Source organism: Martes martes, assembly GCF_963455335.1.
Source record: "Martes martes genome assembly, chromosome: 4".
NCBI lineage: Eukaryota > Metazoa > Chordata > Mammalia > Carnivora > Mustelidae > Martes > Martes martes.
Genome location: NC_137891.1, coordinates 172,837,767 through 172,851,517, shown reverse-complemented (window position 1 = coordinate 172,851,517; position 13,751 = coordinate 172,837,767). Strand labels below are relative to the sequence as shown.

At 42.2% G+C, this 13,751-nt stretch overlaps 1 protein-coding gene across 1 annotated transcript in view; it reads left to right on the top strand.

Moving 5' to 3' along the window:
• The window catches only part of MACO1 (macoilin 1), a 60,715-nt gene that overhangs the window by 22,665 nt on the left and 24,299 nt on the right, over window positions 1–13,751 (top strand). Inside the window, exon 6 of the mRNA XM_080803156.1 lies at window positions 238–739. Coding sequence (XP_080659282.1) covers window positions 238–739 — 502 coding nt within the window. The remainder of the gene's footprint in view (window positions 1–237; window positions 740–13,751) is intronic.

Genomic DNA, 13,751 nt, shown 5'->3' with positions numbered 1-13,751 from the left:
GTGTTTATAAACGATGGTGATTTTCTGAATGTGCAGCTTCTCAAATTTATCTGGATTTGCTTCTTGAAGTTAGCGAGATGTGGTGTGGTTATTGCTTCTCAGTGAGTTTGCAAATTGATATAGTGAGTTTCTAACCATAGATAATGCAGTTTCTTGACTCAGTCTGTGCTGTGGTTTTATACAACTAAATATTCCGGTGTGGGTTTTTTGTTTGTTGGTTTGTTTTTGGTATTGTAGCAGCCAAAGGATTGCCTGATATGGATTCCTCGATCCTTATACACCACAACGGAGGTATCACAGCCAACAAAAAACTCTCCACAACTTTGCCAGAGATAGAATACCGAGAAAAAGGGAAAGAAAAGGACAAGGATGCCAAAAAACACAACCTTGGAATAAATAACAACAATATTCTACAACCTGTAGACTCGAAAATACAAGAAATTGAGTATATGGAAAACCATATCAATAGTAAAAGATTGAATAATGATCTTGTGGGAAGTACAGAAAATCTCTTGAAAGAGGACTCATGCACTGCTTCCTCAAAAAATTACAAAAATGCCAGCGGAGTTGTGAACTCATCACCTCGCAGTCATAGCGCCACAAACGGGAGCATTCCTTCCTCATCTAGTAAAAACGAGAAGAAGCAAAAATGCACGAGCAAGAGCCCAAGTACACACAAGGACTTAATGGAAAACTGTATTCCTAATAACCAGCTAAGCAAACCAGATGCACTGGTAAGGTAAGTGCGTGCTGTGGCTTTACTGCCACTTTCCAGTAAAGCTGACTTAGGTCTTGAAAAATAGATACTTCCATATGGGCTCTGTAGGCCTTGTTTGTGATCAGATACTGTGACCGTTAACTCTGTGGGATTTGACATTTTAGTGTTCGTTTCACGTGGCTTTGTTGGTCCCTTGGTACCTCTGTCCTGAAGCATTGACTCCAGCTCTTTCCAGTGTTGGAAGTAAGAGGTGACAGTGATTTCTTTGCGTGTTTGACGAATTTACATGTAACTTGATTCCTCCTGTGCTCTTGAGAGACATACCTGTAGTCCTGGTCCTTTTCTGTTTGCATGTCCAAAGTTCTTGTGGCACAGGCACACAGCGAAGAGTCCGTGTCCCGTGCATGTGTGGCTCTTTGTCAGAAAGGTACAGAAGGTGGGGTGGGGGGTGTGTGGAGAAAGTTGTCCTTACCACCTTGTGCTTGTTTTTTGTTAACTCCACTTAAACTGTGAATTATCCCCCAGGTAACTGTGGGAATATTAGGTTTGAAAAGTAATTTTAAAAAATCCAGTAGGGGGGCGCCTGGGTGGCTCAGCGGATTAGAGTCTCTGCCTTCGGCTCAGGTCATGGTCCCAGGGTCTTGGGATCGAGCCCCACATTGGGCTCTCTGCTCTGCGGGGAGCCTGCTTCCTCCTCTCTCTCTGCCTGCCTCTCTGCCTACTTGTAATCTCTGTCAAATAAATAAAATATTAAAAAAAAAAAATCCAGTAGGTAAATACGACGTTAGATTTACATTTTAATCAGATGTGTTCCTTTCCCATCATTAAGTAAAAGAATAACATTGTTGTATTACCTTGACTGGCTCAGCCTTAATTTTTCTCTGTTTTTTATATTTTCTAAAATATACATGTGTGCCTTTTACTTCGTATCTTTCAATCTGGAGACTGGAATCTGAACTGGAGCTTTTTTTATGTGTAATTCAAGAGGACAATTATAACTCCCTCCCTCTGCTAAGTTATCTTATATCCCTTTTCCTTTGGCTTAATTAAGAGCACACAATTTATCCTAGGAGGCAAGGTTTCCAGCATTATAAATTATATGAACTAGATTATTAATTTGTCTTAATTTTCTGACTGGCAGCTAGATTAAGGGAAATATATTTGGGTTCTACCACTAAAGGCTCTGGAGGTTTCTGGGCCCCCGGCCACTTGCAGAAGCATCCCATACTGTTGATGCTGCCAAGCTAACATCCACATGTGTTCGTTACGACATTCTACGCATGATGCCCTGCAGAGAAAACACTCAGCAGAGGACCCTCTCCAGGCACCCATGGGAGAAAGACCAATTAGTTGACCCTCTATTTCAAAAGAAATATCCCACAAGTTTACTATATACTATAAACAAAACATGTGCCACAAGCTTTTTAACATCCTTTCTCCTACACAGTTTTAGTAATAGCAGTCAAGGCAAAACAGTTTTCTTCTGTTGGGTTTTGCAGAGAGGGCAGACGAGGCTCAGTCTTGTGACAGCATCTCACATGGGCCACAGTTGCAACGTTGGTTGACACTACCTGATCTGCCTTTAGTGAAGAAGTTCAAGGACTCAGATGGCCAGTTTTCCCGTGTGCGGGTCCAGTGCCCCCATGCTCGTTCTGGGTTGTAGGCCTCTTCCTGTGGTCACTAATGTGCACTCTGATGTGCCTTGACCTGGAGGGCCCCAGAAATTACTATGTTTTAGGGAATACCTGCTGTCAAATACGTAAATAGAAAATATTATATTTGAATAGTTTTATGACTTGCATAGGCTTATGTTCAATTTCTAACGTATTCCAAAAAATAAAGAGATGATATAAATATCCGACAACAGGGGAAAATTTTAAATAAAATATGGTCCATCCATTGGATGGACTCTTAATATAGACATTACCAAATCACATTTTTGAGCCATATTGAACAATACAGGGAAGGGCTCATGACATAATCATGAAGAAAGTAGAAAGCAGTTTTATCAAAAACATCTTTTTTTTTCCTCATAGACACAGAAAAATAACTTGGAGGGAATAGAACTAAAATGATAATAGTTATTGCCTCATTGGGGCTTTAATTTTTCTTTTTTACTTTCATGCATTTTCCAGTTTTTCTAAGATGAACGATAGTGCAAGTTTATAAAAAGAAGAGTTTGTGAGCAAATTATTCAGCTTGGTTGTAGGAGGCCTTATCAGTTCCTCTCACCCTTCTTGGCTATCTCCCATTTCCTCTTGTTTGACTTCATGTGTGCTTTGATGGATATTAGTAAGACTATAACTGATCCAAACCTGTCATGTTGAGTTGTTAGCTAGAGAAAGGGGTTGTTATTTTAAGATGGAGAGGGGCTGGATGCAGTGCCCCGTAAGGCTCCTGATGCAAACATACAGTGTGTACGGCCCTTTGCTACCGCAGACATGCCCAGGATTGTGCTGGCCAGGCTGGCTGTTGGGAGAAGACTGATCTACTGCTTCCTGTTTTATAAATGTTTTTTTAAAAAATCATTTGAAAAACCAGTCCTGTATTATTAATAGTAAATTAATTGCAAAACATTCTGTAGGTATCATTCTACCGGTAATGTGGCTGGGAACTGCTACATTCAAGGTACCCGTTCTGTGACTTTTGGTGGAAAAATTCATCAGTGACACTTTCAAAGAGAATTCTTTTAGATCAGTGTGGCTGTGAAAAGGTTTGACAGCCATTCCTTAGGAGGAGCAAGTAGACATTCAGGTCTTTCCTCCATCCCTCCGAGCCCCATGGATGCTCTCTAGGGTGTGTAGACCACAGGCTGGCAAGCTACTGCTCACAGGCCAAATCTGGCTCACTGCCTGTTTTTGTAAAAAATAGTTTTACTGGAATACAACCACGCTCATTCATTTATGTAGCATCTGTGGCTGCCTTTTAAAAATTTTTTTAAAAAGATTTATTTATTTATTTGAAAGAGAGAAAACACATGCGTGCGGGGGCAGGGTGGGGAGGTGCGGTGGGAGAGGGAGAGAGAGAATGTCAAGCCGACTCCCCGCTGAGGTGTGAGCCGGAAGTGGGGCTGGATCTCCCAATGCTGAGAGCATGACCTGAGCTGAAACCAAGAGGTGGAGGCTTACCCCGCCACCAGGCGCACCACATCTATGGCTGCTTTTGTGTTACAGTGGCTGTTGAGTAGCGGCCACAGAGACCGTATGGCCTATAAAGGTGAAGATAGTCACTGTCTAGCCCTGCACAGAAAAAGGATGCTGATAACCTGCTAAGGTTAGGGAAGGTGGGGGAAGGTGGGACATTGGGAATAAGTGTTTCCTTTAGGATCCTGCCCAGGAAGAGATTGGGAACTTGTGAAAGCCAGTCCAGAGTCCCCTTTTTGTTTGAAAAATACATCTTACAAAATGACCTGATTTCTGCCAGCTTGATTTTTGAGCTCTTTACCCAAGATGTTTAGAAACAGATGTGTAATGTGGGTAGCCAAAATATTTTTAATTCTGACCTGAGAAAAATTCTAGATAAAAACAGAAAAATTCTAGATAAAAACAGAAAAAGCAATGAAGAAGATTACTTACTTTACTAAGTGCTGGGAATAATATAAATTAGAATGAGATTTGTTTACATTTTTTTCTTCAGTGGTCAATTTTAAAACATTTTAAATATCAAAAAAATTACAGAAAATTTAGACAGAGAATGGGGGAATAGTCCCACCCCATGACACGAATCACTATTAAAATTTTGTTGTATGTTCTTTTCATCAACTAAACTTATATAGCTGTGGCCATAGCATTTGTATGGTTTTTGTATCCAACTTTTTTCACTGAGATTATATTTGAGGGGTGCCTGGATGGCATAGTTGGTTAAGCATCTGACTCTTGGTTTCGGATCAGGTCCGAATTTGCAGCAGTCAGGGGATCGAGCCCCAAGTCAGGCTCCATGCTCACGGTGGCGTCTGCTTCAGATTCTTTCTCTGCCCCCCCAGCCCCTCCCTGCTCGCACACTGTCTCTCAAAGAAATAAAATCTTTTTTCTTTTTAAAGATTTTATTTATTCCTTTGTCAGAGAGAGAGAGTGTGAGTACAAGTAGGGAGAGCAGCAGGCAGAGGGAGAAACAGGCTCCACGCTGAGCAAGGAGCCCATTGCAGGACTCAATCCCAGGACCCCAGGACCATGACCTGAGCTGAAGGCAGACGTTTAACCAACTGAGCCACCCAGGCATCCCAGAAATAAATAAAATCTTTTAAAAAAATTATATCAAATACATTTTGCCAACTTAGCATCACCCTCTTTTCCCTTGATGTGGAATATTCCATGGCAGGTCTGTGAGATCCTTCAGCAGTCACTTGAAGATGGGGTGGGTCAGGGTGTCACCTGAGCCACTTTGCTGCAGTTTCAGGGCCCGCAAGCAAAAGAGGCGACAGTTTTATGTGCACTTGGCATTAAGCTCCCTCTCAAATACAGCCCAAGACTGGAGGGTTTCTTCTTGCTGACTGTTACTTGTTTCACTTTCCTGATCAAGGAAGAGAATTTAAAACTAACTACAAGATGTAAAGTGATCCATATTCTGTAGAAATGTTGAAACAAAAGTCTCTTTTTGGTTCTTTTCTAGTCCCTCTTTTATTTTTTTTTTTTAACCCAACACAGAAGATTCATCTTTTTTTATTTTTAGTGCTTGTTCTTAATAAGAGATCACCTCTGACTTTAATGTAGTTGAATAGTATCTAGTATGAAGATTCACAAAGGAAAAGTATCCACAGTTTGCCTAGTGGAGATGCATTTAACAAAACTGAGTGGAATTTAGAATGGTGATTATTTTTTTGGGAGCTGGAAGAGTTATCAGAGGCATCTAGACCAGCGTCCTCAACCCTGTCTTTGTATCAATGAAGTTAATGAGCCCTGGAAGTTTAAATGGCTAGTCCAGGTGACCAAGCTGTGGTCGGAGTGCTGGGACCAGACCGGAGTTTCTTTTTGACTTCCGCCTCCTTTGTTCTAACCATGCTGCTTTAAAGAGGTTTATCAACCTGCTTTATTTTTCTACTTTATATTTTTGTTTTTGTGTTTTTGTTTGTTTTAAGTGTACCTACAACTAAAGCTGGCTCAAGGATTGGCACCAGACCTAGATTTTAAGCTCTCATGGCTAAGATCTATAGGAGAAATTCTTAGAACTTCAGAACTCATATATTATTAATTCATGAATTATTCAGAATTCATTCATTTCCTTTTTTATAGAGAGATGCTGTTCTAAGTGTTTTTAAAATTCTTGCTCTTACCCAAAGACACAGGGGCGTTCTTAATCTCAGAACATAAAGGGGCCATCCACTCATACCCTTGAACACTTACAGAGTCTCTGAGAACTCAGTTCTGATTAGGGCTAGCGTGGGAGTTACTCTGGTTCAGACAGCCGGGACCCACCCAGCATGGAATTTGCCCTTTCGGGAGGGATAATTCTAGAGTAGGCTAACTTGTCACCTGCAGACCTGAGAGCCCTGAACTGGAAGATTTGAGACCAGGGATGTAACCATCAGCTTCCCCTGAGGAGAGGTCACCAGTGACAGCTTGGAAAGCCTGGGATCCTGGGGTTTGGACTTTGCTAAGTTCTGGAGAAAGTCTGAAGCAAGAGAGCTGGGGAGAGCCCTCTCTTCAGGGAAACATGGAAATCTGGGGAAAGCTATACTATATTGGATACTCACTCTTTCATTCCTCTAAATGTATTTGGTTATTTTTTTTTTAAGATTATTTATTTATTTATTTATTTGACAGACAGAGATCACAAGTAGGCAGAGAGGCAGGCAGAGAGAGAGGAAGGGAAGCAGGTTCCCTGCTGGGCAGAGAGCCCGATGTGGGGCTTGATCCCAGGACCCTGGGACCACAACCTGAGCAGAAGGCAGAGGCTTCAACCCCCTGAGCCACCCAGGCACCCCTGTATTTGGTTATTTTAAGCACACGAAAATATAGTCATTTATACCTTAGTTTGTTTGTATAATTCTACTTATTTGGAGATTTGAAATAGGGAGATAGAGGAGAAAATGTTTATCAGGATTTTTTAGATAATCTCTCAGCCAGTGGTGGCCCTGCCTCAGAGGGATACAGAAACACTTATACTGAGGAGCATTGAACATTCATGCCCAGGGACTAACTTATATTACCATATCTGGATCTTAAATCTTTTTGGAGCATATAGATTGATGACAACATATTTTATTAAATGGGCTATATAATGTTCTAGGCCATCAATGAGTAAGTATATTGATTAGTATTGTGTTTTAGCAGGCTGTCATGTGTTTGTGACTCCTATCTAGTTTAAGCTGGTGGGTGAGCACAATGTCAATGCTCTTCATTCCACTTTCTAGCACAAATAAACCTTCTGTTTGCATTTATGATTTTTAGGTTTAGCTTAAAAAAGGAGATGAAAGTAGCCAAAGCTAAAAACAGCCAGTTTCCCCCTTTGACTGGACTTGCTGATGGCACAGACTGCCCAAGTGTGGTTTGACTAGCAGTTCACAGTCTTTTGTATTTCTGAATTTAATCTTGTCTTCCAAATACTATCATTTGAGATTGTTGTATAGCCTCTGACTTATATAAACCTCTGGGGCGTGGTCTTGCTCTTTGGGGAAAAACAACAGAAAACAGTTTTTGGTTTTTTTTAAGACTTTATTTGTTTGAGAGATAGAGAGAGCAGGAGCGGAGGGAGAGGGGCAGAGTGAGAGGCAGACTCTCCAGCAAGCAGGGAGCTCAACTCGAGGCATGATCCCAGGATTCTGGGATCACGACCAGAGCCCAACGCAGAGGCTTAACCAACTGAGCCACCCAGGTGCACTGACAATAAGAGACAATGTACAGTACTTCTTATTTTTCATTTCCCCACATTTCAAGATGGCCACACACAACTAAAAATTATATATCCTTTGAAAAGAAAGGGCCATATTTTTTGGATACTGATATTTAATATAAAGTCCATGGATTTAGTAGGACTTGGTGTAAATAACTAAAAAAGACCCATGTAAAGAGAGAATCCAAGCAACTCTTATTTTTTCATCTTAGAAAAGCTTTTCAAAGCAATAAGGAAAATTAGGGGCAGATGATCTACACCAGAAAAACAAAGAGACATCAGTTCTTACAACTGTCCATCTTTTCTGTCCCTTGCAGGAAGCTATGCAGGTACTTGCCCATCTCAGGGTTAGGGGTAAGCAGGGCTGGCTCCTAGCTCCAGGGGCAAAGAAGGGCAAGAAACTTGCTGGTGCCAAGCTGCAGCAGAAGGGGTGGGGGGAAGAGATTCAGTACATGGAACCCAAGATTGTTGGCACAAAGCGAGAATACAGGCTGACCCGACTATGGGGAAGAAACAAGACAGAACAGTCAGTTCAGGAGGTAGAGCCTCTGAGCAGTCCCTGGGACAGGTGCCCCAGGGGAGATGGCATTTTTATGGACTATTCCAGCCCTCCCCCAAGCCCTGAAGAGTCCTAAGTGGGGAATCACAGTGGTGTGAAGGGGAAAGTGTACAAAGGATTCTCTTGAAAGATGGAAACCCATCTTAAAAGAAGATAATGGAAAGACTCCAAGATTGATTATTCAAGGGGAGGAAGTAGCAAAACATTATATATTACAAAATACGGGTGGACGTAGTTCTCAGGTACACAGAAAATTATTTGAAATAGTATGTACCAGATGGTCAGTTGTAGTTGATGATAGGGGATATTTACTTCCTATATGGCCTATTTCTATGTAGTGTGAATTTTTACACAGTCTTGTTATATCCATAATAGAGTGTAAGCTCAGTGAGGTCAGGGACCTCCTTTTCTCTTATCTACCACCGTACACAGAGCAGATAGTCAATAAATACTTGTTAAGTGAGTATTAGCTTTGTGCAGGGAAAACAGTAGAAAGAGAGGGGAGAAAATGATGAGCGTCAGTAAGTACAGTGCAGCGTGGTTCAAAGTGGAGTTGCCGGGCAGCTCAGAGGCTTTTGACGTAAGAAAAGCTAAATGTTCCATCAGACCAGGTGAAGCACGAACATCCAGTGTCCCACTATTTGTTGCTCTGGGCTAGGTTGTTATCAGTCTTATTTCTAAAAAATAGAATGCTTTCTACTCTAAGCCCCTTTCCTTGGTATTTCCTAGGAAGTTTTCAAATTTAGTACTCTATCAATACTCTTCTCTTCTTTAAAAACTTATTTTTTATTATTTTTGAGTATTTTCTTATTGGGGGAGGGGTGTTGGGAGGGCAGAAGGAGAGTGAGAGGGCGAATCTGAAGCAGGCTCCCCACTGACCACAGAGCCCTACACAGGCCCTGAGATCATGACCTGAGCCAAAATCAGGAGTCAGACTCTTACCCGACTGAGCCACCCAGGCACCCAGTACCATTTTCTAAGGCTGTGCAGGAGGTCCAAGAATGTCTGGAACTTACAAGGGACAAAGAGAGAAAACTCCAAGGAACTGCTCTCAGAAAAAAGCCATTTGCTCTAGCATTGGGTTGGTTGTGCTTCGGGGCCAGGGAATCTTAGCACAACACACACCTTGGCCAAGAACTTGGAGGACATCTCAGTTTGCTTGTCTTACTCATCTCTCCTGGTGAGTCTTGCCCCCTCTCTCCCTACCCCGAAGCCCTGGCCATTCTCCTTGTCCCCATGGTAGTTGGAGAGGGAACTCAGATCCCACAGTTCTGCTCCAAGGCAGTCCCCGGGTTAGAAAGGGTGTTGACTGCTTATGTATCATTTCTGGTGCGAGAGGGAGAATGGTGCATTTGGTTGTTCTCTTTTGCCTTTGAATACAGTTTGCTGTGTGTCAGGAATAGTTTGCATGAGAAAATCTGATCTTGGAGGCCAGGGATCGGGCTTTGGGGGTTTACCCTGGCTGCTTCCCCAGCAAGTGCTGGCTGCCGGGGCTGCCTCGGGGGCTGCTGCAGGTTCACGGAGAAACTGACATGGAGTGGTCTTACTCTGAGCTGAAATTTTAGAGTGCAGATTATGAAAACCGGACAGTGAGAGGTTCTAACTAAATTAAACATGTTGGATATAGCTGCTGTCAAATTATCTGGACGTTATTAAGTGGAAAAAAGAAGTGGTGGAGCCATCATTCTATTAAGTAAGTTTAGTGTGGTTTTTTTTCTGTCTCTGTGGAAAAATGTTTTTGATTCATGTTTGTGTAGCATTGCCTCCGAGCAGGCATGATTTATCACCATTTCTGCCATGCTCCCAGTATTTACGGTACCTATAGGTTTTACTTGGTTGGCTTTGTTTATGTTAATTCATAATATAGTCTGAGTTTATATTAACCATTACAGTGATTTAAAACTATAATATTCTGAGATATAAATGTGGTAATAGAAGCATGATAATTTTATACTTAAACCGGACTAGGTTGTGACTTGAAAACCATGTTGACTTGGGGTCAAGTTTGTGACTTGAAAACCAGTTTTTGAGAAACAAGGTATCAATGAATTTAAGGCAGTGGTTTACCTAATACCTTCATATCCAGGTCATCAAAGAAGATAATTATATTGTATGGATAAATAAATTATAAAGTAACAAATTATTTGGGGCAGGGAGTCCACGTTAGAACCATTTTTATGTTGAGTACTGAGCGTTTATTCTAACAAAACAGGGATTTCTAGTTAGGCAGTTGGAAAGTTTCCTCCCTAGAATTTAGAAGGAACTACTGTAAAACTCTGTGTCAAATTCTGAGTCAGTGCCCCTGCTGGCACATGATGAATTGAGATTTCCAGCTAAGGGGATTAAGGGTGGATTCCCTGAAGGGGATGTGCTCTGAGGAAAAGGAACTATATTCTTTAAATGTTACTCACGCTATCATTTAGAAACTAGCCGTTTGGATCCTTTGACAGCTAGCGTGGGCATTCAGTCTTTGCAAATCTCTGAGACCTTTTTCCTAGCCAACCAGGACTTTCAGGACTAGAATAAGTTTTAGTTTCTCTTTTATGGGAAGAATGACAGCTCTTCTGTCTCCTAGGGTACATATCGCCTCTCTGGGTGGAGTGTTGTTAGCAGGTTGGACAAAGAAACACAGAATAATGAACTGGAAAAGACTGTTGCCCTTATTACTCCCTCCTCTCAAACCCCCCACCCTAGAGCTGGTGTTAGAGACTGACTCCTGCAGGAGCAGGACAGGGCACAGGCACCAGGGGGGCAAGCCAGGGGTGCCATCATTTCCAGTCACTTCTGCACGTGGCCCCTGGGAGTCTGGGAGCACATACCCTTCCAGTGGGACAGCCAGTCGTCACCATGGGGAATGGCCGGCCTAGTGGTGCTAAATCTTCTGAGATTTTGAAGAGATGCCAAAGATAGATATCTATGTCAAACCTCCCAGTTATAAAGTCGAGGAGGGTCAAACAAAACATGGTTCTGGGCCAGACTGACTGACCAGTTTGGAAGCGCTGCACCTGACCCTTCCTGTTATTCTCGTATTTTGTTCCCTCCCACCCCCTGGCCCCACCAATCAAAACTTGACTCCTCAAGGAAGGACTTTTCTATTAGGAAGTATCTGGTAAATCCCATGAACTAATCTGCCGTGTATTATTAATGGGACCTTTTTGCCTTCTGCTTTCCTTCAGTTCGTGGCATTCCTGGAAAACATGCACCTGTGGATGATGCCCCCTACCCCAGTCAGAGACCACTCCCTATCTAGTTGAATGCTCACACCTGACTGTGAGGCTTTCAGAGCACATAGGAGAACGGACAGCAAAGCGCGTGATGAGAAGGGTGGTTTGGGTCTCTGGTATTCCTCAAGCCATGCAGTGCGGAGAGCCGCTTAGCCCTCCTGTGCCTAGGACTGGTGACTTCTTCCACACCAAGATGTTCCTCTGCTGTGCTCTTGGAGCATAAAATACACCAAAGTTCGGGACCTGGATGCTGGTTGTTCAGACTTCACAGGCCAGCTGGTTTAGAATCTGACCTCCCAGCACCAGCCCTTATGATGTGTGTATGCCGTGACCCCTGATGTCAGAACGATGTCCACTCTCCCCTTTGCAGAGGGAGCCAGACCAGGGCAATAAATTGTAGCTCTGGAGTCTAGATTTAGAAAAACGATTATTTTGGTAGGAACTGATGAATAGGAAGTAGTTGATATAGATTCAGGAAGTGAGGCATTCTCTATTCCAGAAGGTTAAATTCCCCCTTTTTTTGGAGTGACCTAAAAAGTTTATAAAATAAAAGAGTTGGACTTTCCCTAAGGCTTTCAGGTTATTCTGAAACTGACCAATGACATGGACAAATCCAAGAGTAACAGTGAACATTGAAAAGCCATAGAAAGCAGATTAACAGCCTCCTCTTTTGATTTATTTTTTTTTGAAAGTTTTTATTTAAATTCCAGTTAGTTAACATACAGTGTATTATTAGTTTCAGGTGTACAGCAAAGCGATTAAACACATCCATGCAGGACCTGGTACTCATCAGGACTAGTGTACTCCTTGTGCCCATCACCCATTCAGCCCATCCCCTCAACCCCCTTCCCCCTGGTAACCAGCAGTTCTCTTTAAGAGTCTGATTCTTGGTTTGTCCCTTTCTCATCCCCCCACTTTGCTCATTTGTTTTGTTTCTTAAATTCCGCATATGAGTGAAATCATTTGGTATATGTCCTCTGATTTATTTTGCTTAGCGTAATATTCTCTGGCTCCATCCATGTGGTTGCAAATGGCAGGATTTCATTCTTTGTGGCTGAGTAATGTTCCATCGGGAATATTATAATCACATCTTTTTTTTTAAGATTTTATTTATTTATTTGACAGAATCGCTTCTCGGCCTTTTGGCTAAGATCAAGTGTATTTATTTGACAGAGATCACAAGTAGGCAGAGAGGCAGGCAGAGAGAGAGAGGAAGGAAGCAGGCTCCCCGATGAGCAGAGAGCCCGATGTGGGGCTCGATCCCAGGACCCTGAGATCATGACCTGAGCCAAAGGCAGAGGCTTTAACCCACTGAGCCACCCAGGCGCCCCTGATCACATCTTCTTTATCCATTCATCAATCGATGGACACACGGGGTGTTTCCATAATTTGGCTATTGCAGATAATGCTCGTGTAAACATCAGGATGCGTGTATCCCTTTGAATTAGTATTTTTTTGTTCTGTGGGTGAATACCTAAATGTACAGTTGCTGGGTCATAGGGTAGTTCCAATTTTAACTTTTGAGGAACCTCCATACTGTTCTCCAGAGTGGCTACACCAGTTTGTCTTCCCACCAACAGTGCAAGAGGGTTCCCCTTTCTCTACCTCCTTGCCAACACCTGTTGTTTCTTGTATTGTTGATTTTAGCCATTCTGACAGGTAGGAGGTGATACGTCATTATAGCCTCATCTTTTAAAATAATAAAATGTTTTTAAAAAGTTCTATATGTTGATTATATCCAATTTTTTAACATCTTAATTTTATTTTTTTCATTGTTCCAAGATTCATTGTTTATGCACTACACCCAGTGCTCCATGCAATCCATACCCTCCTTAATACCCACCACCAGGCTCACCCATCCCCCCCACCCTCCTCCCTTCCATAACCCTCAGTTTGTGTCTCAGAGTCCACAGTCTCTTGTGGTTTGTCTTCCCCTCCGATTTACCCCAATTCACTTTTCCTTTCCTTCTCCTAACATGGAGGGTATTAGGAGAAGGATTATATCCAATTTTGAAGATCAAGAAGAGACAATCACTATCTTATTATATATCCTGCCAGTCTTTTTTCTCTTGCATATTCTTTTTACAAATGGAGCACATACTATGTGTAATGTTCTATTTACTTATTTATTTATTTATTTATTCATGTTAATTTTATTAACATATATTGTATTATTTGCTTTAGGGGTACAGGTCTGTGAATCATTAGTCTTACACAGTTCACACCACTCACCGTAATACATACCCTCCCCAATGTATATCACCCAACCAGCCTATCCTTCCTCCCCCACCTCCCAGCAACCCTGTTTATTTCCTAAGATTAAGAGTCTCTTACAGCTTGTCTCCCTCCCTGGTCCTATCTTGTTTCATTTTTTTCCCTTCCCTTCCCCCCACAACCCTCTGCCCTGCCTCTCAAATTCCTC